At 50.0% G+C, this 26,421-nt stretch overlaps 1 protein-coding gene across 3 annotated transcripts in view; it reads right to left on the bottom strand.

The window, feature by feature from the left end:
- Window positions 1-26,421, bottom strand: part of NEURL4 (neuralized E3 ubiquitin protein ligase 4) — a 1,090,504-nt gene that overhangs the window by 511,779 nt on the left and 552,304 nt on the right. For all 3 annotated transcript variants that reach the window (XM_069645712.1, XM_069645703.1, XM_069645722.1), the window contains one exon: window positions 18,237-18,422. In XM_069645712.1, the coding sequence (XP_069501813.1) occupies window positions 18,237-18,422 (186 nt within the window). The remainder of the gene's footprint in view (window positions 1-18,236; window positions 18,423-26,421) is intronic.

Below are 26,421 nucleotides of genomic sequence, written 5' to 3'. Positions count from 1 at the left end.
TCTCCAGTCCCAGCCTTGTCCAAGATGCTTGGTGTTAGAACATGAGGCCTACCCTGCACATCAGGTCAGGCCCTGGAAGGCGTATTGCCCTCGGCAGAGTTGCCGGTAGTGCTGCATAAAGGCGCCCCCTCAGACATAATGCCGGTACTAGGGCATTGGCCCTCGAGTGTAACCCCGGTGAAAGAACCTTGCAATCCATCAGCACTGACACTGGAAAGATCGGGAGTCCCATCGGCCGTGAGGCCGATAGCTGGACTAGCCTCGGTACGTGTGCTGGTGTGAGAACCAGAGAGGTTCCTCCTGCTCGGGCGCTTCTTTGGAAAAGAGTCGTCCTTGCGGAGTGTGATGGTAAACAGCACCCTTGTCTTGGGCCCTGAATGATGTTTGACGAAGTCCTTTAAGTCCTCTGGCGGCAATCTGTCGAAGAGCTTCCTCCACCTGACTAGCCTGTTCTTCAGGGCACGTGGAGTTAGTGCATTGCATGCGGTACAAATTTCCCAGCCGTGGTCGGGGCAAAGGCAGCGGAGGCAAAGAGCATGGGGATCAGATGTAGGGAAGAGCACCTTGCAGGCTGGACACCTGCTAAAGCCCGATGAAGTCAGCGCCGGGTAGGAGCGTGGCGTCAGAGGACCAAGTACCTGATTGAAAAAGACAAAAAAGATAGAAGAAAGTATCCAGGGAAGAGCGTGTGGTATTACATTGCCGAAGACAATCCCAGGAGCGCTGGTGGATTCAGCCCGTTCCCGTCGACACGGATAACGGGACTGAGTAGTGGCGCCGGTGCTCCCAGGGCCACGCACCTCTAAATTTAAAGGGGAAGAAGATTTTTCTGGTGAAAAAGGTTAAGTCTCCCGTCCCTCGCGAGGGACGCCCATACAGTGTGGAGGAAAGGGGACAGAACGTAAGAGTAACATTTTATTTATTTATTGGATATTTGTATGGCGCTTATACACAAGTGTTTGCTGTTACCACAAGACAATGGGGGGTGGGAGGGGAAGGGACAGAGAAGAAAACGAAAACAGTAAAAAATGGTCGTACTAGGCCTTATGACATTCGGATCGTGCAAGTGCAGTGAATAAGGTCAGAGCAGAAGGGCTGGTAAAGGAAGGGAGTGGGGCGAAGAAGTTAAGAAAGGGGGGGGGCGCTGGGGGCAGGGCAAGTGCTGAGGTGGGTCCAGGAAGGCAAGTGCCAGGGGTAAGGGTCAACTAGTGCAAGGAAGGGCTGGACCAAATTCAGGCAACCATGGGAAGGGTACCTGAGGGCAATTGCTGGGTCAGGGGTGCTGGGGTAGACTAGACTAGGAGAGACTGGCCCTATTAAGGCACAAAAGGGGCCAGGCACCAGTCACAGCGGCATGGGGACATTTAGCAAGGGAGGCAGGGAGGGAAGGAGGAAGAGGAAAGTAAAGTCTTGATAATTTTCCGGAACTTAAGGAGATCCGGCTCTAGTCTGAGAGGGGGAGAAAGGCCATTCCAGAGGGAGGCTCCTGCCGAAGAAAGATCCCCCCCCCCCACTCTCTGCTTGGAGAAACGTCTAATCTGCAGACAGTTGGAGCTAGAGTACAGAAGGACTCTAGCAGGGAGGTATTTAGGTAAGGACAGTTGGATGTAGCAGGGTCCCAGGCCCCAGAAAAACTTGCAGATGATGCAGAGGGTCTTGAATTTGATCCTTGCAGCAACCTGGAGCCAGTGGAGAGATTATAGGGCTGGAGAGATGTGGTCCCTGGGTTTGGGGTCAAGCATAAGTCATGCGGCCCTATTCTGGATTAGTTCAAGAGGGCGAAGGGAGGAAAGAGGCAGATTGAGGAAGAGGCTGTTGACCAGAGCTCTGGAGACATTAAGCTTCTGGGGAAAGTTGAGGAAAGGGGCAATGCCTGAGGTAGTGGAACAGAAAGTTGGACTTCTTGGCAAGGTCCGTGATGCAGGGGGAGAAGCGGAGAGAGGAGTCGAAGCTGACCCCAAAGCTTTTTGCCTCACACGAAGGGGAGGGGGCCCAAGGAGGGGGGCCATAGTGGGAGGGAAATGGGGATTAGGTGTTCCAATCAGAAGGATATCAGCCCTACTAGCATGAAGGTAGAGATCATTAGCAGCACACCATGCCTGAATAGCAGTCAGGTATGAGAGAGGTGTTGGGGAGAATTCTCTGTAAGGCTAATTTCCCAAACCTAGTGAGTCCCCCAGCAGCTTTGCTGGATTTTTGAGGTTTATTTTTTTCTCTCCTGCTAAGAGTGAGATTATTTTGCTCCCACTCTTAGACATGATTTGAGGTGTTCCTTTAACTTTCCATGTGTTTTATGGGCTATGGGGTCTTTTACTCCATAGGGTCTTATGTGTTTTTTGATGTGGGTTACACAGCACCCTCCGTGCCATAACCCAGGGGTGTCATAGCGACCCCCCAACATACCGTCTCCCAGGGCATGTAAAGTCACCATTGGCTTTGCTAGTCCCAAATTATGAACAGAAAACAGTACAAACCATCATATTGTGGACGTACTGGTCGGGCCAATTCGATTGCCCCGGGGTCTGTTGTTCGAGGGGGCACATCTCCGTCCCCCCTGATCGAGGTTTGGCTGGTGGCAGTGGATACTACTTTTTATATTCGACCGCAAATATATCTCTATGGGATTTTCCCATTGTTCGAGGCTACCAACTTTAATTATTTAATTCTTATAGCCTCGAACACACCGCTGGTTTATTTATTTAATATTAATTCACCGGTTGGTATTTTTTGCCAGAACTCGATTCTAAAATGGCGTTTGTGTTCTCTTCTGTAACTCCAACCCAAGTCGAGTCCTTTGTTCCACTTTTTGGCGGGCTTCTCCACAGAAGCCTCCAAAAGTGGTGCCACTCTGCCTGGGTGTGGGAGGGGGTTTAGGCACCCTGGACTGAGTTACCTTGGTAACTCAAGTCGCACTCTTGTGTGATTGGCCCAAGTGCTGAGCGGGCCGGCTCACCACTTAGCATGTTTGATTGACAGCTAGGCTGAGTGAATGGGGGTGTGCTGCATAAAAGCAGAGCTTTGGGGACTGGAACTTCAGAAGTCGCCACAGGACCTAAGAATCCGAGGAGGGAGAAGCTGAGCCGACCTGCAACGACGACACCAACGGTGGAGCCCTGCTGAACCGTCTCACCACTTTTCCCGACGACAGAGGAGATCTCCAGTCCGGAGAGTCTTCTTCCTTTGACTGGTGGTGATAACCAGTTTTACCTTCTTTTCACCTTCCTGGAGCATCTCGTGGCCGCCTTGCCCGTGGCTGAGCACCCCGGCAACCGGAATACCACGGTTTACCACTACCGCAAAGAGAAGGGAAGTGCCTTTTAACCGGAGAACTCCGTGGCTGGTTTCTTCCCTGGCAGTGCAACGACCTTCATCTTTCCTCCACGGCGAGACCTCTTCTTCCCCTGGACGAAACACCGACTTGCACCTGCTGCCAGGAACAACTGCCCCCGCTGAAGCTTCCTTCACCCTTAAGGTACTGTGTCCCCGCCTGGCTTCCCTTGCGACAGATCGTTCGGGGTGTCAGTAAAGCCTCGACTTTCTAACCTGGGCTGGCCTGGGGCAACCTAGCTAACGTTTCCTGACTTTAATTTCATCCTTTTTGTGCAAACTATCTACAAAGACTCTTTGGGCATAACCCCCTGGTTTAACTGGACCCCCTTCTGCTTGCTCTCTCCAAGAGTGGGCCTTGCAATTGACTTCCTTGCTCTCCAGTAGAACTCTGCGTATCCTGCCTTACTGTGGTTCTTTGAAAAAAGTATTGAAACTTGTGTGATTCTTTAACTCTGCCTTTTTCCTCCCTTTCTTTACAACTTATTAGAGTGTCATCCTATGTTAAGCGCTCACCTCTGTCTGAAAATAAGCGATGTTTCTCACTAAGACTGGTCTAATAAGTGAATAGTGTTGTATATATATGATAGTGACTGTGTGCCGAATTTACTCACCTCGTTTTTGCTAGTGTAAATTACAAGTGTGTTTTTAAATAAATAATTATATACTTTTACACCAAAGCTCTGGTAAGTGTTTGTTTGTACTACTGTGTCTCTGCACCTATTGTGTATACTCTGCATACTGCCTAACTCTTCTTGAGGGAAGTCTGACTGCTCAGCCACAGCTACCAAGTGAATCTGTGTGGTACAGGCTGCTACCAAGTGGGTTTACTGCCAAACACCTGTAGTCTTAAATCATTTGCAGTGGTCCCTAAGGGAAACGCACAGGTTTCTGCCTAACAAGAGGAAGCAGAGGAGGGACGCTTAAAGGAGAGCTGTGTGTTATCAGCATAACACTGGACGTGCGGAGAGAAGGCGGAGATCAAGTGGGCCAGCGGGGAAAGGTAAATATTTAAAAGCCACAGCGATTGGATAAATCCCTGAGGAATGCTGCAGGTAGAGAGTGAGGTGGGGGACAGGAAAGAACCCAGTTGCACTTGGGAGAAGTTGGTTAGAAAGGAAGGTGGTCAGGAAGGCCAGTGCCCGGTCTGTGATGCCTAGGTTATCACAGACGATTTAGGAGGATGGCATGATTGACCGTGTCAAAGGCAGATGAAAGATCGAGATGTATCAGAACAGAGGGAGAGATGGAATCATGATTTGAGAGCAGGTCTTCACAGGTGTTCAGGAATCCAGTTTCCGTGCCTCTCGTTGCTCTGAAGCCAGACTGGTAGTTGTTGAGATAGCCAACCGATTTAGTGAGGTGATTCAAGAGAGGAGATTTTGTCTGTGATATTTCTGGTAGAGCAGGAGAGAACCTGTTTGGAGGAGACTTTCATAGAGCGGACTACTCTAGATACCTCTTCCAGTGCAATGGGAGAGAAGGAGAATATGGGGAAGGGCGACAGGGGGGCCAAGGGAGCCAGGAGCATTAGGGGGGTGGGGAGGGGAGTAGAGGAGAGCCAGGACAGGATGTCCTGAGTTTTGGAAGAGAAGTGGGAGGCCAATGCGGTACAGAGGGCCTGGGAGGGAAGAGGAGAAGAGGAGACTGCAGTAGAATTGGCAAAATCCTTGCAGATTTTGAAAATTTCAGCCGTGCTGTTGGTGGCCCCAGAAATGCAGGTTTGGACATTAGCCCCCTTCTTGGAGCAAATGGAGAGTCGATATTGCCTTTGGAGCAGACGGCAAGTCAGTTTGTCAGAGGATGTGCCCGAGGCATCCCATTTCGGCTCAGCAATTCTGCACTTGTGTTTCAGGGCGGCCAATTTGGAGTCATGCCAAGAGTTGCAGTTGGAGGTAGGCTTCATGTGGATCCTCATGACAAGGGAAAGGATGTCCAAAGTGTTGGAGATGGAGTTTAGCAAGTGTTGAGTCGGTATGAGAGCCAAAAGCAGGGGTGGGAGGAGAAATTAAGGTGGAAGCAATTGAAGCAACTGACATGCTTCATCCGTCGAATCACAGAGAAGGAGTCTGGCACTGCCGGGGGGGGCCAGGTAGCTCCAGATGGGAGGAGAGAGTGGTCAGACCAGGAGAGGGGAGTAGTTAAAGTGTTGGAAAGAGCGAGGTCTGCTGAGATGAGAGCATTCAAGGTGTGTTAAGCAAAGTGGGTCAAGCCAGAGGGAAGAATTGTGAGGGAAGGGAATAGTTTCTTACCTGTAACTCCATTTCTCCAGCATTGGCATCTTTCATGGATTCACATGCTTAGAATATTCCCCGTCGGCAGACTGGGAACCCTCGGTACGCTTATAAAGCCGTTTCCCATAGGAAAACTTTTGACACTTTTGTGTCCTATCTGCGTCGTTTTTGGGGCCTCCCACGCATGCCCCACTAGGACATAGCGGGATAAAAGCCCCACCCCCGCGGCTCCCTTCAGATTTCGACCCCTCCAAAGCAGAGTGGGGTGAAACCTAGTTATACAAGATGATTGCATTCCGGGGAGGCCGGCGGGCGCATGCAAATCCATGAAAGATACCAATGCTGGAGAAATGGAGTTACAGGTAAGAAACTATTCCCTTCTCCAGCATTGGATCTTTCATGGATTCACATGCTTAGAATAGAATGCACAGCAGTGATCCTGAAAAAGAGGGGTGAATGCAATCCGGCGCCCTCCTAAGCATATGTATAGCGAACCACGCTTACGTAAAATGCCAATTCAAAAATACGCAACAGTACATGCACATATCAATACATATATATATATATGCATACACATACATGTATGTGTATATATGTGTGTATATATTATATATATATATATTTTTTTTTTAATTTGTTTTTGGTTTTACCAGAAAACCTTTACAAAGCGAAAATCAGGATACAAATCATATAAAAAACTGATTTTACATTTCATACTTAAAAATAAAATAGAATCAAGGCACAGAAACCAGGGATTTAACTGAATAGTCTGGTCCAAAATAACCGAGGAAGCTCACTGTCTTAGCCTGTCTATTATTAGTTCATTAATATAGAAAAAGTCTCCAGAACTTTTACTGTCGCAGCAGTGAGCATGACTTCTTGGCCAGAGATCAGTCTATCCCAGAATGCATCGTGAACTAAGCTCTCTTCTCTAGTTACAAATCTCCCCAGTGAGGACACTCTAGTGGGCCATGTACCTTCGCACTCCATCAGCAGATGTTTGAGAGATTGTAAGTTCGGAGAGTGGCAGATCTTACAGAGTCTCATTGCCTTCTCTCCCTGATTTCTTTGGGCCAATATTTCGCCCGTGTGGGCTATGTTCAGTCTGAGTCTGAGAAAGATGTTTCTTATTCTTTGATCAGGAAACTTTTCCAAATAGCGTGGGATGGTGCCAAGTTCTGTGTCCTCTTTCAGGAAGTGGTTTGGGGGGGTTGAGACTTCTGACTCCAGCAATTGTTTGGATCCAGTCAGCCATCTCTAGTTTTTTTTTCACTTTCATGGGGTTTTGCATGAGTGTTTCTGTTGTTAGTTCCAGCCTGTACAAAATATGTCCAATTTTTTTTTCTAAACCTAGAAGTTGTTTTGATTTTGCTTTTTTTAGATGTTGGTTTACATCACAAAAGAGAGTGGACATACTGGCTGTGGTTATGTTACGATAGAGGGACAGAAGTTTCCACTCCGTACGGCAACTCAAAGAGGTTAGTCCCAATTCAAATCTCAGACTTGCAAGAGGAGTACACATTGGGAGATGAATAGAAGATTTCCACAAGAGGCCCTCAATTTTGCTCCAGTTGTAATTCCACAGCAAGGGCTTTGCCTCAAGGCCATAGAGGAGGACCGGGACTGCTTTGCCTATATAAAACTTCTTGAGTGGAAGTATTGAAAACTTGCAGAATCTTCTATTCAAGTTTTTCATTTGTGCAATAATTTTTGAGGTCTTTCCAAGGATGGAAGGTAAAAGTTGGATGAGCCAGGGTTTCATATCCCAAGTATATCAGTTCATCCACGCGTGGAATTACTTTACAGTCCAAGACCCAGTTCCTCGAAGTCACCTTTTTTTTCGGGTGTTTGAAGATGAGGATCTTATATTTTGATGGATTAATTATGAGACCGTTTAGTTTGGCGTATTCATTAAGTTTGGACAAGAGTTGCTGCAACCCTATCGCTGAACCATCCAGGAGCACTAGGTCATCCACGTAGGCCAAACAATGGAGTTTTCTACCATTAATCCTAGGACAAATTAGCGATGCCGAGGCTAAAAAGTCTCCAATGTCTGATAGAAATAGGTTGAAGAATAACGGTGCACCCAAACATCCTTGTCGTACTCCCTTGAGAACCTGGATTGTCTCTGATAGGTTACCGAGGTAATCCAACCTCACCCTGGTGGTAGTGTTCTTCTGAAGCTCTATGAGCATGGCCAGAAGGGGGGCCGGAACCCCCCAGTTGTAAAGTTTCTGCCAGAGGAGGGATCTGTCCACGAGATCAAATGCTTTGGACAGATCAACCCATACCCCATACAACGGAGAGCCTTCTTTCTCATTTGATCTTTCGCTCAGCAGGTTCAGGATGAGTCCATTAAGACTGGTGGAAAGACCTTTCCTGAAGCCTGTTTGATGCAGGGGAAGAATTTGTCTAGAGTCCACCCGTATGGTCAGTTCTTTCAGTAATATTCTCATGAAAATTTTACTATCTATATCCAAAATGGCGATCAGTCGATAACATGCTGGACTTAGCCTATCGCCCCCCCCTTAAAGAATGGAATGATGAGTGCGGTCTTCCATGATGGTGGAAAAACATTTTTCTTTAGAATTTCTTGAATTAGATGAAATAGTAGCTTTGCCCATAGTTTTGGCTGGTTTTTTAGCACCTGGTAAGTGAGGCCGTTAGGACCTGCCGCTTTAAAGGCGGAAGATGATGTAATAAGGTCCTCAATTTCTTCTTCGGTAAATGCCAGGGACCAGGAGATGTTAGGAAGAAAAAGGTCTCTTGAGCCAGTTGGTTCGAAGTTTTTGGAGAGGTAGTCCTTCCCACTTACGCTCCGAGACTAGGTTGCAAAGAGAACTGTTTTGGTCGGTTTCAAGTTGATTTAATGCTGCCCAGAAGTTTTAACAGTTATTTGCATTGAGGAGAAAAAGCATTCTTTCCCCGTCTTCTTGGTGTTTGTGGTTCTTTGTCCAGTTCCAGTAGGCTTGTTTGGCATTTTTATATATATATATATATATATACATATGTCAAAATAAGTACAGACCCTTCTTGAAAAGGGCTTACCTTATTTAAACAGATGCCGTAAAACTGCTCTTCCCATTTGTATCTCGTCCGCATGCTGCCGTTCGAGGCAGTAATGGCGGGTAAACGTGTGAGGCACTGACCATGCCGCCGCCTGGCAAATGTCTGTCAGCGGGATTCCTGCCCACAACGCCGTCGACGACGAAGTTGCCCATGTGGAATGAGCTCTTGGACGCCCTTGTAGCGGTTTTCCCGCTTTGGAATGACAGAAGGCAATCGTCGACGAGACCCATCGGGCCAGTCCCTGCTTTGAAATTGCTTTTCCTTTCGCCGAAATACCATATGCAACAAAGAGTTGTTGCGTAGATCTAAGCTGCTGAGTCCGATGAAGGTAAAATTTCAGAGCTCTCTTTACGTCCAAGGTATGGAGGACTTTTTCCGCAGCCGATGAGGGGGTCGCGAAAAAGGTGGGCAGCACAATGGATGAGTGTGATAGGCCGTGGGAACTTTTGGAATGAAACGAGGATTAGTTGACAGAACCACTTTGTCCTTAAAAAACCTTAGGTACGGCGGGTCTAAGACCAATGCTTGCAACTCCGAGATCCGCCTAGCTGATGTTATAGCTATTAGAAAAGCCACTTTCCATGACAAGAACTTCATCGATGTGGCCATTGGTTCAAAGGGTGCTTTCATTAACCCTGCTAGCACCACATTAAGGCTCCACGTTGGTGGAAAACGTTTAACCGGAGGGAACGTCCGGAACAAACCCCTCATGAAGTGTTTCACCAACCTGTCACTAAATAAGGGAGACGACTGCCTCCTCCTCGTGAACCTAGAGATGGCTGCCAGGTGTACCTTTATTGATGAAAAAGACAATCCCCTCTTCGCCAGGTGAAGCAGATACGGCAGAAGCTGTTCCGGAGTTACCCTTAGAGGTTGCACTCCCGTCTGTCCTTGACACCACGTACAGAACCTTCTCCACTTACAATCGTACGACTTGTTGGTGGAAGGGGCCCGCGCTGCTTGCAGGATTCTCCGACAATCCGACGAAAAGCTCAAGGCACCAAATTCCGAAAAAGTCAGGAGCCAAGCTGTGAGATTGAGACTGTCTGGATTGTGATGCCACACTGTTCCTTTGTCCCGGGACAGGAGATTGGGAACCTTCGGGAACGTTATTGGTTGATCCACTGACAGGTGAAGCAGATCGGAAAACCACAGCTGCCTCGGCCAACACGGTGCCACTAGGATGGCCCGGCACCTGTACCTGCGTATCCACTGCAGAGTTCTCTGTATAAGAGGGAACGGAGGGAAGGCGTAGAGGAACTTGTCCGTCCACGGGAAGGAGAACGCTTCCCCCAGAGAACCTTCCGGTGGCCACCTGCTGGCATACATGTCGCACTTCTTGTTCCTCTTCGTAGCGAAGAGATCCAGCGGAGGCCGTCCCCATTTCTGGAAGACCTTCGACAACTAAACGCTGTCTATCTCCCATTCGTGTATTTGTTACATTTTTCTGCTGAATGAGTCCGCTTGCTCGTTTCTTACTCCCGGAAGATGATGAGCTACGATGGATATATCGTGTTTCAGAGCCCAATGCCACACCTTCTGAGCCTAGGTGGAAAGGGTTCTGGAACGCGTGCCCCCTTGCTTCCTCAAGTAAAACATCGCCGTTGTGTTGTCTGTCAATATTCTCACTAGGGACCGTTTGATGTGCGGCAGGAAAGACTTCAGGGCCGAGCGCACTGCTCTCAGTTCCAGAACGTTGATGTGCAGGAGAGATTCCTTGCGAGACCAACGACCTTGCGTTTGTAGAGTGCCCATGTGTGCTCCCCAGCCTGTCAGGGACGCGTCCGTCACTATGGTTAGCCAAAACACCGGCTCCTGTAGGGGTACCCCTCTGGATAGATTCTGAAAGCGTTGCCACCACTGAAGAGCTAGTAGGAGCTTGTCGTCGATGACGGTCAGTTTGTCCGACCAGAGCCCTTGGGCCTGCGTCCACCAGTCCGCCAGAAACCCTTGAACCGGCCTCATGAACAGGCGGCAGTTGCCCACCAGAGGAATGCAGGACGCCATAGCGCCCAGAATTGACACATTTTCTCACTGATAGTCAGGTATTGATTTTCAGCTGACCTGCCAATCGATTGAGTTTGGCGATTCTGTCGAGGGATGGCTTCACTAACCCTGACTGGGTCTCGAACTGTGCGCCCAGGAACACCAAGCTTCTTGACGGCGTTAACGAGGATTTCCCGAAGTTTACCGCACACCCCAGCCGTTGTAAGAGGTGCATGGTGGCCTGCAAATGTGTGTGAGTCGACATAGGGGAGGAGCCCCTCACCACCCAGCCGTCGAGCTACGGGTATACATGATGGCCTTGCCTTCTCAGCCAGGCCGCCACCGGGGCCAAACATTTCTTGAACATTCTGGGAGAGGATTTCAGCCCAAAAGGAAGTACTGTGAACTGGTAGTGAGTCCGTCCTACCATAAACCTTAGGAATTTTCTGTGTCGCCGACACATTGGTATGTGGAAGTGCGCGTCCTGCAGGTCCAGAGACGCCAGAAAGTCCCCTTCCTGAACTGACCGGATCACTTCCTGGAGCGTGAGCATCTTGAATTTTAGGCTTTTCAATGTCTTGTTTAGATCGCGCAGGTCTAGAATGGGATGCCATTTTCCGTTGGGTTTTTTCACCACAAAGTATTGGGAATAAGCCCTTTGACCCCCTCTACGACGACGTAACCAATTCTATAGAACCTTTTTGTAGCATAAGTGCTACTTCCTGCTGCAACACGCTCAGATGGGGTTGAGCTACAAACGCCGGTGGAATGTGCGGAGGGTTGCTTTTGAATTGCAGGGAATGTCTGTATCTTACAATGTCCAACACTCATTGATCTGTTGTTTTTTGCTGCCATTGGGGGCCTGGTAGTCTCGGCGTTGTTTTGCCGCTTGAGAAGCCCGTCTGTATCCCTGGGAGGGGTATGCTGGCCTACTGAAGGATCTGTCTCTTGATGCCGAGAATCTGGAGTTTCCCGATGCTCCCCTAAAGGGACGAAAAGACCTGAAACTTCGGCCACTTTGGAGGGCCCCCAAGGAACGCGCCGTGTCCAAGTCCTTTTTCATGCCCTTCAGGGCCTCGTCCACCTTCTCGCCGAACAGAAGGTCTCCCTCAAAAGGCATATCCAGCACCTTGTCTGCACCTCTGGTCTAAAGTTGGTGCATTTCAGCCATGCTTGCCTTCGGAGAACTACAACGTTATTCACCTGCTTAAACCCCGATTCCGCGAGGTCCACCGTGATGTTTATGGCATGATTGGAGGCCTCTTCGCCTTCCCTGACCAGTAACATCCCCGCCTTACGATATTCTTCCGGAAGATGCTCCAGCATAGGAGCCAGTCGGTGCCACATCTCCCGGTCGTATCTGGCTACTATGGCCAGAGAATTGGCCGCTTTCACTGTGGTAGCACCTACCGACAGCACTTTTTTTGCCAAAGGCATCCCGTATTCTGGCTTCACTTTCTGGGGGGGGTCGTGCACTTGTGCTGGGCCCTCGCCTTTCTCGCCGCCGCTGCCGACACCACCGAGTAAGGGGTTGGTTGGGAGGAGAAACACTTGGGGGTAGCTTCTGGGGCCTTACATTTTTTCTCCAGGCGACCTTTTATTGCCGGTTCAGAGAAAGGGTGGCACATGGTCTGTAACCCCTCCTGCCACACATGATCCAGGATGGGTACTGAAAACACCGACCTTCTTCTCTTTCCCATGTGGTCGAAAAGAAAACAGTCCTTTTTCTCCTCTTCATGGGCCAACCCGAATTCTGTACAAGCCTTGGCCATCATGGTGTGAAATGACCCGATGTCGTCCGGGGGAGGCGGCTGAGCCGGGCTTCTCTGGGTTTCTAATTCCGCTTCAGACTCCCAGGTTGGATCCCTGGAGGGGGAAAGTGAGACATCCGATAAGGCTCTACTGTCCGAATCCGAATCTATCAGCTCTCCTTCCTCGTAGCGTGGAGCTGAGTGGTCTCCACCCGCTGGCACAGCCGTGGGGGTTGACAGAGGAGGCCGACGAGACGATGGCTGACCTGGCCGGAGTTGCTTGAGGTAGTCTCTCGTCCAGTGTCTTCAGCAACGTTTGCAACGTGGATAAAACCTTCAGCGACAAGAGTGACTTTGGATTGAGACGAGGGGTAGACCGCGGAATCCTCCCGGAGAGAGGCCTGGTAATCCCTCGTAATCCGAGGTCTGCAGGGCCAGCTACTCTCACATCCTCATCTCCCGAGGACACCGACAAGGCTTCTTGCTGCAGTAGGATCTCTGGCAAAACTGGGTCGAATACTTCGGGTCGCCAGGCCTCTTGCGGGATCTCCGTCGACGACGTTAAAGCTGGCCCCGTCGTCGTCACCGTCTGCGACCCAAGAACGGTTGAGACCAATTGTGTTAGTGGCAGAGAAGTGGTCGACGACTGCCCTGCTGTCGACAACGGTGGTGGTCGTGTAGGTCGTTGAGGCGTTCCCGCCTTTTCTGAACTCGATCTACTCTTCTCTGCATCTCGACTCGAGGTCGATCTAGGATGATCGCCTGAGGAGGATTTTGATTTTTCTTTTCTGTCTTTCTTTGTCGAAGATGAGGATGACGAGGCTTTCTTCGACGAAGACTCCTTGGAATGGCTTCTCGATGATTCCTTCTCCGCCGGTCGTAATTTCTTCACCGGGGGTTCCGACGATGTCGAGCAGCGCGGGACCCTAAAGATTTTGACAGAGGCCACGCTGCGCGTGGAGCCCACCTCCGAATCCATATGTCCGTCCCCCTCGTACACCTTCAACCCGCACGTAGCGCACGGGCGGGACAGTGCTTTTCCTGACGACAGGAGAAAACTCCAACAGCACAACCTAGACAAAATAGTAGACTACACGAGGTGCTCCCACTACTTTGGAGACGGTTGAAAACTGAAGGGAGCCGCGGGGGCGGGGCTTTTATACCGCTAGGTCCTAGTGGGGCATGCGTGGGCGGCCCCAAAAACGACGTAGATAGGACACAAAAGTGTCAGAAGTTTTCCTATGGGAAACGGCTTTATAAGCATACCGAGGGTTCCCAGTCCGTCGACGGGGAATATTCTAAGCATGTGAATCCATGAAAGATCCAATGCTGGAGAAAGTCACAGAGGTCATGGAAACATACAGTGGCTGCATCTGGAGAGTCTATATCAATGTTAAAATGACCAAGGAATAGAAGTTTGGGGGAGGAGGTCAGGAGAGAGGAGGAGAGGTTGGCCCATTCAGAGAGGAGAAGAGGGGTAGGTCCAGGAGGCCTATAGATAGTGGCAAGAGTGAGGGAGAGGGTGGGAGAGACACCAAGCCTGCAGACGAGGCATTCAAAGGAAGAGTAAGATTGAATGGCAATGACAATAGCAGGGACCCATTCAGGAAAGACAAGGGCAGCTCCACCTCCAGCCCAGTAAGTTCCAGGCATGGAGAGGATCTTGTAGCCCTCAGGAAGGAGAGTTTCAAAAGTAGTGACAAAGCTGGCCTTGAACCACGTCTCGGTGAGTGCGAGGACATCGAGGTCTAAGTCTTCACAGGAGTGTTTAACAACAGAGCGAGAGTTGAGGGTAGCCAAGTAAAGCTGGTAGTCTCCTTTAAAAGGTCTTCTGGGGTGGGGTACAGGGATGTGGTACACCCGTCAGGGGAGGGTGGAGCATCCAGAGGGGTGGCAGGAGAGGGGAGGAAGTTAGAGACGGGAGATGCCTATCCAGAAGGGAGGAGGTTAGGCTGAGAGCCCTGATAGTGCCATATTGGTACACATTAATGAAGCCCCTAGAAGATGAGAAGTATGCCAAGAGAACCTCCAACCTGGTTCCACCGTTAATGGGCACGGAGGAGAAAGGGGATACGGTAGAGACCATATGGGGAGCCCATATGTCAGGAGAAAGGACAGTGAAGATGATGCCAGTGATTGTCTGGAGGAAGCATTGATGTAGGTATCAGCAATGGGGAGTCCTGGGTTGGAGGCCAAGAGCACTTTCGTAAACCTTTTCCTTCAAAACCTCAAGAGATAGAATAGGTGACAGAATGGCAGTTACAGTAGATAGGAGAGACAGAGCACCATGAGTGCAGGGTAAAGGGGGGGGGGTTGGAAGGGAGGGTCAGGAAGAGAGACAGCACTGTGCAAGAAGAATTTACCAGGCGGCCTAGCAGCCAATATTGGGGAACTGCAAGTCAGGTTGCAGGAATTACAGAATGCATACATTTGAGATTTAACAATACGGCACAGATTTAAGTAATACAGTAGGAAAAAGCCAGTAAGATTAGACTAAAACTGCTAACACAGTTGGAGAGGTGAAAACATCTACATTTGAAACTCAAAATTAGACTAAATTTGCTCACATCAAATTGCTTGATATCAGTTCTCCCTCTGTCCTCATCCTCCTTGACCTTTCCTGTGCCTTTGATATGGTCAATCACGCCACCGTGATCGATTGACTCCGTGAGAACCTGGGCATCACAGATCAGGCCGTAGCGTGTCAGACCTCCTTCCTCCTGACTGGCCCTCCCAGTTCCAACTTGGGTCCTTTCTCTCCACCACCTCTCTCTCCACATGTGGTGTCCATATGGCTCTATCCTCTCACCATGGCTTGTCAATGTCTATCTGAACCCTTTGGCCCACATAATCTCCACCTTCTCTTCAAACTTTGTGTTATGCGGATGACACTCTGCTTTCTTTCAGGCTTCCCTCATCCTCCTCTCCTTCCTGATTGGTCTATCCGCCATTCAGGATTGGTGCGCCTCCAGTAATCTCTGCCTTAAGGCCAGTAAGACTGATCCTTCTCATTGGGACACCTGCTCCCGCTTTCCCCCTCTCAAAGTGGCCACCCTCCTTGGGCCCTCTTCCCTCGCCTTCCTGTGAGGCATAAAACCTTGGTGTCATCTTCAACTCCACTCTCTACTTCCATCCTCACATCACAGACCTTGCCAAGAAGGCCCACTTCCAGCAGCACCTCCTCAGAGGAATTCTACCTTTCCTCACCTTGCCCCAAAAGCTCACTGTCTCCGCAGCTCTGGTTCTCTCCAGGCTGGACTAAAGCAACAGCCTCTTTGTCAATCTTAACTCTAATCTTCGCCCCCTGCAACTAATACAGAACAGGACTGCAAGACTTTTCCTTGGCCTCAAGCCCAGGGACCACATCTCTGAAATCTCTCCACTGACTCCCGGTGGTGGCAAGGATCAAGTTCAAGACCCTCTGTATCGTCCACAAGTCTTTCTAGGGCCGGGTCCCTCACTATATACAACTACCTCTACCTAAATACTTTCCTTCTAGAGCCCCTCGCTCAGCTACCTCTAACTCTGAGGGTCAGATGATTCTCCAAGCAGAGAGTGAGCGGTAGAGATATCTCCTCTGCAGGTACCTCCCTCTGAAACAGCCTCCATGCCCCTCTCAAAACTGAGCCAGACCACCTGAAGTTCCATAAGCGGCTCAAGACCTTCCTTTCCTCCTCAGCCTTCTCTCTCTCACTTCCCTGCTAACTTACCTGTCTGCGGCACCGATTGTTTGCTTGGTACCCTCAGAGTCTCACTGGGCACCAGACTCCTTCGTGACCAGTCTCCCTTGCACTGGCTCCTGGCCTACCGTGTACTTAAGGGCTGTAACTGTAAACCCTAGAGGCCCCCCCTGTCTCCTTGCACTTAACCAGAGCCATGCTGCCCTGATCTCACCCCCCAACCTTCCCCTGCACTTCCCCCTCTCCCTTCCCCCTGCACTACACGTTGTCTCACTTGCATGATCCCAATGTCACAAGGCCTAGTAGGATTGTTTGTCTGTTCTTCCCTCTGCCTCTCTTGTCTTGTGGCGCCTAGAAACACTTGTGTACAGGCACGTTATAGATATCAGGAGCGTTATAAATATCTGAACATATCACATGCATAATGCAGCTGGAGAGGTGAAAATATCTAGAATTGAAACTCAAAATTAGAATTAAAATTGCTGACAAGCAGAATGCAGTTTGTAAAGTCAGAGCATCAGAAAACAGATACAAGGAGGAAAAATGCATGAATAAACGGCTGCAAGTAAGAAACAGAGGTAAACAGGTTGGATTTCACTGGGCTCAAATGAATACAAATAAGTCTTGGTGTAATTAGGAAGGTAGGCAAAGGATGCAGGTGGAAGTCAGTGTCTTAGAAAAGAGTGGGCTCATGTGAAAGTCAGGCACAGGTGGGAGGCAGAACAGTTCACAGCATGCTACAAGCGCACAGAGTTAAACATGCCCACCGAACCTCCAGTTTAAAGTTAGAACAAGACTGCTTGAGAGCAGATAGTGTAGCAGGAGGAACAAAAAGAGGCCACACAGCTATGCACACAAAGGGCAGGGGGGGGGCGAAATCAGTGACAAAACCAATGGGCGCAGTGAGAGACGAGTAGTGGAGAGTAGGGAAAGCACTGATGGGCAGCACTTACCTACTGGACTAGAAAACTTGTGCAGCATGCTCCGAAAAGGTGCGGGGGCAAAGCGAAGCTGCACGGCCCAACAGACCAGACAGGGTCCTTTGCAGTGGGCCTTGGTGAGGGGGCCGGCTTTGCCTGCCGGCTCCCTGGATTGGCCCTAAAGGATGATGGTGATGGGCCAATCAGTGCAGCGGCTGGGCGGGCAGAAGAGGCACTCCAGTGCTAGTCAATGCAGCGGCCAGCTTGGAGTGAGAACAGGCCAATGTTCACAGAGCCCAACTGGGCGTTGCAAAAGAAAATTTCGCACTTGGTATTAAAATCAGGCACACGATGCAGATAAAACTGATTCAGACCCCATCGGGCCAATTCCGAGTATGAAGAGCGCTCTCGCTACAAATAAAAAAAAAAAAAAAAAAAGAGCACAAGCCCCAGTGCGCATTGCCCATCAGGGCTTACCTAAAATGAGAAAAAAGGCAGCGCTGCTCCTGCAGCCTCACTGAGATGGTGTTCTGGCAACCTAATTGAAATTGCCCTATCCAATTGAAAAATATAAACTATATCTCATGGAGACAAGCAAGCAGCAACAACATTCCAATTGATGTGTCAACGTTTTTTCTAGGTTACAGAGTTGGCTTGGGAAAACAGAAATAACTAATCAGAAGCTATAGTGATTCTCTCACTCCTACAGCGTGCTCCTGGACCTTCTGCACTTGCAACAGAAAAGACCAGAGCATTTAGCACAATGGCTAACATGTCATCAATCCTTAAGCTTTTCTGGGTACTCCTACTGGTAGCATTGGGCAACACTTAGAAGGGGAGTACACTAGAGTACAGGGTAACCGTATTAAAGGAATGTTCACGGTGAGGGATTAGGAAAAGGATTGCATGACAAACACATCCACTTCCAAAAGAAGCATACAAGGATCTGAAGTTTTAATGATGCTTGAGCCTCTTACAAATGTAAGTGTTGTGTGAGTGCTATAAACAAACAAGCATACAGTTAGGCATGGTGTAGTGTCAGAGGAGAAGACAAGGGGAAGGAGACATGTTTGAAATAAAAGGTAAAGAAAAAACTTTTTAAAAAAACATTGATCATAGGAAAGTTTCATTGTGGACATTTAGATAAACATCATGAGAAGACTTTCTCACATATATTTGCTAGCTGCAGACACATCTTTACTCTGTAAAAGGCATTCAGTCATGGCCAAATACTTCAGAAAGAAGTGCCCACATCCCAAAGATGCTTACCTGGAAGAGCTGTTGTCGAGGTAATGGCTGGGCGATGACCACAATGCCCTGGTTGTAGCTGGAGACCCGCGTGGCAGTTTGGTTGCTGTTGGAGAGCAGAATGTTCCTGCCATGGTTCTCCAGGAATTCCTTTGCTGCAGTGATTAGGGGGGCAGTTGTCTGAGCAGCGGGGACCTCGTTCTCGCACTGCAAAAGGAAGCACATAGTTAAGTGCTATCAATTCGCAAACTTCCCTCCCAATGATCAATTGGCACTGTTGCACGAAAAAAAGCAAATTTCATAGGAATTGTGGGATTGACAAGAAGAGGTCTCTAAATAGGGTACATTCTGCCCCACCTCTAAAGCAGAATTACCCCATGACCTTTGTGAATGCACAAACTAGACAAAACCCAGGTACACAAGGACATTCAGAAAACAACCCATTCAACCAACCAACAAACAAGATTCCCTCCCCAACCTTCCGGGCAGACTTTTTTTTTTATTAAATGATATCGTTAATGTACAAACCTTTTCGTTATTTGATAATCCTAAAAACACACAATCATAAAAGTCAGACATAGATCACGTAGCATAAATTCTGGCCTCTAATGAGTTGCGTGTGTCTTGTCAGTCAATGCTCATTTTGTGATTTATGGCCATTACACTCCTCCAGAATTGACTAATTCTAAAGATGAGAACTTTGTCTCCCAAGAGTATATGCGCCCATCTGTCTTTTGCATCATACTGAACCTTAGTCTGTGGTAGCATGTCTCTGGACAAATGTCTTTTTTCTTTGAGAGCCGTGCAGTCCATTATGATATGCTGGATTGACTATTTGGTCCAGTTGTGGACAGAATTGACAGAAAATCATTGACTCTGGTAGCTGTTTGGTCTTAACCAGAACTTCCCGAGTCGGTAGTAGGTTAAGACGTAGTCGAAGAAGTGTCTTTGATGAAGCCTGCAGGAAATATCTGCAGATACAGCGGTATCTGATTCAAAGCTCTCGCTTCAATTCCACAATTTAGCGCTAGCTGGTATTGGGCTTTCCTTTGAATGGTTCGGATCCAATCGTTCCGTTGGATTTGTTTTTTCAGTTCCTGGGGATGATGGAGGAGCATCTCTATTGTTGCCTCTTCGTTCTCCAATATTTGCATACATGACTTTTTCCATATATTTAGAACCATTTGGTTTGAAGATTTGTTTTTCCATTGTAAAATGTCAATTGCTGGTATATCATTCACCAGCGTCTTCCTATATAGATCCAGATATTTCCAGTTCCTGAGTAACTCCAATGATTATAAGGATAGTTCGTAACGAATACGCGGAATTGGGTAAGCCGGTGGTAGAGAAGAACAAGTTATTTTCTTACCTGGTAATGTTCTTTCGATGGGATGGTCCGACGACGTATTCCATATCTATGACAGGTAATGTCCACAGCTGTGCTGCTTCGGAAAATCTTCGGCGTCTGCGTCCTGCGTCGATAACGTCTATGCGCCATCCCCGAATGGACCTCCTCCGACGGCCGACGTCACCCGATGTGATAAGTAGGACGCACGACGCCCATAGCCTCAGTTATAGTTTTTTCCCCCAGAACGTGTGCCACCAGTTTTCTGCCAGTCCGACACACAAGGCCTTGCGGAACGCAAGCTGCAATCGCAAAAGAAATTCTGCATCGGGGAAGGTAGGGAGGGAGCGATATGGAATACGTCGTCGGACCATCCCATCGAAAGAACGTTACCAGGTAAGAAAGTAACTTGTTCTTCGAGGGGATTGGGTCCTCCGACGTATTCCATATCTATGACAGACTCCCAAAGCAGTACCAAGCAAGGAGGTGGGAAAAGAATTTAGAGCACAAATTTAGCATGCCGAATCAAATTGCGGAATATAGGACTGCCTTGCCAAAGGCCAGATCCTGCCCTCTGATGGAATCGAGGGACAGTAGACGCAGCCACTCCCCTGGTAGAATGGGCCCGCAAGCCATCCGGAGGGTCCTTACCCGCCAAGCGTTAACACTCGGAGATAGCTAAAATAATCCAACGAGACAAAGTCTGTTTCGTCATAGCTTGTCCCAAACGCTTTCCAGCGTAACCAATGAAAAGTTGATCGTCCACTCTGACCCGGGACATGCACTAAATATATAAGCTCAACGCTCTCCTAGGATCAAGCCTATGGAGCCTCTCCTCTTCCTTACCAGGATGTGGAGGAGGATAGAACGCCGGAAGAACAACCTTCTAGCTCAAATGAAAATCCGAAACCACCTACGGAAGAAAAGGAGGACGAACTCCAAGGACAACCCTGACCTTATGAAACACAATGAAGGGTGGCTTAACTGAAAGTGCCTGTAACTCACTCACTCTGTGAGCGGAAGTAACTGCAACCAAAAACACAGTTTTAAGAGTTAGCAGTCTCAAAGGGCAAGGATGTAAAGGCTCAAACGGAGCACCCATAAGAAACTTAAAGTTCAAATCCCAACCGGGCACCAGAAAAGGTGACGGAAGGAACACATTAGTGTGCCCTTTCAAAAACTGAGAAATTAAAGGAATCTTAAAATAGGGACATTCTTCAGACGAGCGCTTAAAGATGGACAGCGCCACCAGGTAACCTTTAATGGTACCCACTTGCAAGCCCCTGTGGGACAAAGAAAGCAAAAAAGACAGAACCATGGGAATGTCACATTCAAAAGGATCCACATTCTTAACTCTGCACCAGTCGCAGAACTTTCTCCAACGGCAACGGTACAGAGACTTTGTTGCCGGCCGCCTGGCCGAGAGCAACACCTCCATCACGTCTTTAGGGAGGTCCCAATCCTTATACCTCAACCTTTCAGAAGCCAAGCGTGAAGGTTGAGGGATCTGACCTCTGGATGGAGAACCTGACCCCCCCCTCCCGTGAGAGCAGATTGTCTCAGTAGGGAAGACGACGTGGAGGGCAGATGGACAAGTCGAGATGGTCCGGGTACCACGCCCTCCTGGCCCAAGCCAGAGCAATGAGGATCATCCAGGAACCGAACCTCCGTAACCTCCGCAGCACCTGCGGGATGACGGGGACTGGATGATACGCGTACAGCAGTGGGAAGGACCACTCCACCACGAACGCGTCTCCTAAGACTCCTCTTGGAGGAAATTCCCACGAGCAGAACCTTTTGCACTCGTGGGCTCCGCACAGAAGGTCCTGAGCCACCGAGGGCGGCACCTAAACAGGGTCCGACATCCTGCCGGAGGACTGTGACCACTGCATCTTGAGAGCCCACTGCAAAGATCTCATCAGCAGTCGGGCCTCTGGCACCAGAAGAACGCAGGATGCCATGAGGCCGAGCAGCCTCAAGAACTTGAACACCGGGAGACTCTGGGCATGTCGAAACTTGTGTACCATCTGCTGAATGTGAAGAGTCCTCACATGGGGAGGAAAACACTGCCCCAGGGACGTGTCGAGCACTGCTCCGATGTACTGGAGCCGCTGAGTTGGCGTCAAGTGAGACTTCTTTAAGTTGAGGGAGAAGCCCAGCTTGTGAAGGGAGACGGACAGATTATCCAGGACTTGCTCGGGAGAGCGCACCCTGATCAACCAATCATCCAGGTTGGGGTAGACGTGAATCCCCCCTTTCCTGAGATGCGCTGCCACAACCACCATGAGCTTGGTGAAATCCCTCGGGGCGGAGGTCAATCCGAACGGCAGGACCCGAAACTGAAAGTGCGAGTCGCCAACCGCGAACCTTGTGCTTTGGATGGATCGGCACATGAAAACAAGCGTCCTTGTCGAGAGACACCAGCCAGTTCTGAAGTAAGGGCCTGGAGGACTTGAGAAAGAGTAACCATCTTGAACTTGTCCTTCCTGAGGAGCTTGTTCAAACCGCGCAAGTCCATGATGGATCTAAATCCTCTGTCTTTCTTCAGAATCAAAAAATAAGGGGAATACCATCCCTTGTTCCTCTCCGCTACAGGCACCAGTTCTATGGCGCCTTTCTCCAGCAGGGATTTGATTTCCTGCGCAAGGAGCGGATCCGGACTCTTCAAAGAGATTCCCTGGTGGATTGTCGTGAGGCCTCTGCCGGAAAGGAAGACAGTAGCCGTGGGCTATGATCTCCAGAACCCACACCACTGAAGTAATGGCAAGCCATTCTACCAGATGCTGCGCCAGCCTTCCCCAAACCGGAGAAGCATGGGCCTCATGATTGAGTTGAAGCGCAAAGGGCAACTGCACGCGCGGCCTTGGCACCTCGAGTACCTTGTTTTCCACCTCTGGCACTCATACGGTTGCCCCTTTGACTTGCAGCTCCTCTCGATTTACTAAAGGATGAGTAATAACAAAAGGAACCTCCCCTCCGTTGCTGTCCCCTAGGACGAAAAGGCAGAGGTTGGCGGACTGCAGCGCCCAACGACTTTGCTGCAGCTTTCGAGGTCTGCAACCTCTCAAGACTCTCGTCAGCCTTGCTGCCAAAAAGATGTTCACCATCAAAGGGCATGTTGAGGAGCCGGGCTTGCACAACCGGAGCAAATCCCGACTTCCGCAACCATGCAAACCACGCATTGCGGTGCTCGCTGCCAAGGACCGGCTGACGCAATCAACCATGTCCAGACCCGACTGAACGGATTCACACATGGCGTCCTTTCCATCCTGCACGATAGCAAGGAAACCATCCTGTTCCTCCCCTTTGGGAATATGATCAGCCGCTAGGGAAATACAGTTCCAGAGTGTGCATGAAACGAGACAAGGCACAAATGGAGTTGGCAGCCTGAAGCGCCATACCCCCAGAAGAAAATACCTTCTTCGCCCAGCCGTCAAACCGTTTGTCGTCCCCATCAGGAGGGATGGTAGGGTACGATGCCTGCTTTGCTGGGGCCGTAGCCGCCTGCACCACCAAACTCTACGGAGTAGGGTGCGTTGTCAAGTAGCAGGGGTCGCCACTGGCTGGGCGATATTTCTTCGGCAAGGACTTGCTCACTGCCGGGAGACTCTCCGGAGAAGTCCAAGCCGCAGCCACCCTTCTATGAAAGGCCATATGGAATGGCAGCACCGGGTCAGTTTGAGGACCTTGGTCCAAGATATCAGTCAGGTCATCCTGCTGAAAATCCCCAGGGGGGGCAGACCAACCCAGGTATTCAGTGACCCTCGACATGAGGCGCCGATATGAACCAGGCCAGGTTTGGTAGGCTCCGGCCTACCAAACTCCACCTCCGGAGAGGCATCAAGACCACTGGCGTCGTGCAGTGACTGACGCAGGTCCTCAAGTTGACTGTGACCAGAAACAATGTCATCAGGAACCAATGCAGGAACCTCACCTTCCTCAGACCCCTCATCCACCTCAGAAATATAGTCTAGAGGCTGGAAAGAGGGTACAGAAAAAGGCACAAAGACATGTTTAGCCTTAGCCATCGCCTTTATTGGGGGTGCCACCGTGCCACGGGGTACCTCCGACAAGGCTCCCTCGAAAGGCTTCGACGGAATGGGCGTCGACGTCGAGCGTGGCGCTGACAGCTTCAACAGCGTCAACAAAGGCCTCGAGGGCAGAGCCCCGAGCGTCTCTTGACACCCTAGGCGTCGATGGCGTCAACGACTTCCTCGGAGGCGGGGCCTCGAGAGAGTCCGTCGATGACCTCGGCGCTGCCGGCGTCAAATGTCTTCTTCGAAGACTTCACAGAGTCTCACGGTCTCGATGGCGTCGAGGACCGGGACCTAGAACGGGCATGCCTAGAGCGACCATCCTTGTCCGACCGGGACCTCGAAGGCGCCCGGTGGTTACGACAACTGCTGGAGCCTGAAGGCGGACGAGCGGTGTCTCTAGCGCGGCCTCGACCGGAGCCCTGCGATTGAAAAAAATCACCAACATCTCCTTTCGGAACTAATCCCATTCTTCCGGAGTGGAATGCTTGTTGGGACAAGCTACTCGCCGACGGGCGGAGTCCTCGGAAGAGGGCGGCGAAGGCGACCTGTGACGGCGCTTCCTGGAGTGCCTCGAAGAGGCAGAGGAATGGCGGGACCGACTCCCAGACCGAGAACCCCCGGACTCACGACGACGATGCGGAGAGTCACCCCTCAAATCGTCTGTCTAAAGACCAGTGGAACGCGACTTCCGGGGCCTGGCCACCTTACCGACCGACAGGTTTTTTTTACGCTCCCGCAAGGCCTTCGAAGTGAGCGATTGGCAGTCGACAGTCCGTATCATGGTCCTCCCCGAGGCACCAGAGGCAAGCGTTGTGCGTATCCGTCAGGGGCATCTTGGACCCGCACTCCCGACACTTCTTAAACCCGGATCACGCGGTGGAAGAAGCCAAAGACAACATATTCGATAGCAATGAAGAAACAGGTTAGAAGAACTGAAAGAACAGGATTCAGTAGAATCGAGGCGCGCGGAGATCTCCAAAGCGAACACGGTCCTGGAAAAAAACGGAACTGAGGCTACGGGCGTCGTGCGTCCTACTTATAACATCTGGTGACGTCGGCTCGACGGAGGCCCTTGAGGATGGCGTATCGACGTCATTGACGCAGACGCCGAAAGATTTTCCGAAGCAGCACAGCTGTGGTGATTACCGTCATAGATATGGAATACGTCGGAGGACCCAATACCCTCAAAACAGATTTACTAATGGGGAATAGGACACTTCCGTCACCAAATGGAGCATGCCCCTGATCTCAACATACGTTTGGACATGGTGTTAATAGAATGTTAATTAATCACTTTCCAGAACTCCGAATGTTTCAGCTCACAACATGACTTGTTGAGCCTAAAAATTGCTGATTTCTCCCCAGTCCCAATGGGTACTGACTCAAAGGGCAAAGCCCAATGTATTAAGAGTATTCCCACTAGTCCTCAGAAAGTGGACTCAAAGGCCTGTGGCCCACAGTCGTGAAATCTCTGGACGTCAGACAGTAAGCATGCAGGAAATTAACCTATAAATTGACAAAGTGTTGCAATAACTTGCCACGGAGAGCATACCGCCAGAAATAGCCTTCCTTAAAGCCGTTTCCAAGGAGCGAAGACCAATCCAGTGCCGAGGGTGTGTGAGGGGTGCATAGACTGCAATTCGTACGCAACTCTGCTCCGCAGTCTTTGGATGTATAGAAGGGTGTATAGAAGGCACTTCCTCTGTGCAGCAATGTGTCCGCTGTCACCGCTAACTGCCAGTAACTGCGCTGAACTAGACTTCGGACTCTGCTTCGCTCGCGAGGTACTCCAGTAGAAATAGGCTCCTCCTGCTGGGAACACCAATGCAGTTACCAATGAAAGCAGACTCTTGCCAATAACTGGGATGAACTCGACTTCTCATTGGAGACTTCAATATTCACCTTGACTCTCCTTATTCGTCCACTGGACTCTTCCACAGCCTCCGACATTCCTTCCCTCACCACTCATTCCTCTGGTTCCACACTGTCTGTCGAACATACCTTGGATGCACTCATCTCAGCAGACATCCCCATCTCCAACCCTCTCACACCACCACTCTCCTGGTCCGACTATGCTCTCTATTCTCTCACCTGGATCTCTTGGGTCCCCCGGCTAAGCCTCTGCTTGAACTACCAGTCTCCTTATTCAACCAATGAAGCGACTGTCAGTTGCTGCTTTTGTTGCCACTTTCATTGCACCCTCCCACTCCTGCCACTGACTCCCACACTGACTCTGCCCTTGCTAACTTCACCCCTCTATCACCAAAACTCTGGACATCCTTGCCCCCGTCACGAGGATCTGCATGAAGCCTGCCTCCAAGCGCAACGCAAGTGCAGTCTCGCTGAGCGGAAGTGGCAGGCATCGGGCACATCCTCTGACAGACTGGCCTGCTGCCTGCTCCAAAGGCAATAGAGACTCTTCATCCGCTCAAAGAAGAGGGCCCATATTCAAGCCTGCATCTCTATGGCCACTAACACAGAAACTGTTTAAAATCTGCAAGGAACTCGCCAATCCTATTGCAGTCTCCATTTTTCCCCCTGCCATCCCTGACCCTCTGTACTTCACTGGCCTGCCACTTCCTAACAGAAAACTCAGGACATCCAGGGGGGCGCTGTTGAGCAGCCGGCATCATGGCTGACTAGCCTGCAAGCTCCGTGGACCACCGACTGCAATCGGTGTACAACGGCGGCATCCGACATCAGGACGCCCTGAAACTTTCTTCACTGCATCCGACGATCACAGGGCACGCTCAGCTGAAAAAACGAGAAGAAACGAGCATGCAGACCCGAGTTACGGGCATCCACGCAGTCCTTCACATGTGGC

Source organism: Ambystoma mexicanum, chromosome 1p (genome assembly GCF_040938575.1).
Source record: "Ambystoma mexicanum isolate Mex_15411 chromosome 1p, UKY_AmexF1_1, whole genome shotgun sequence".
Taxonomy (NCBI): domain Eukaryota; kingdom Metazoa; phylum Chordata; class Amphibia; order Caudata; family Ambystomatidae; genus Ambystoma; species Ambystoma mexicanum.
The sequence above is the reverse complement of the archived record's forward strand: the minus strand, read 5'-3'. Positions and strand labels throughout refer to the sequence as shown.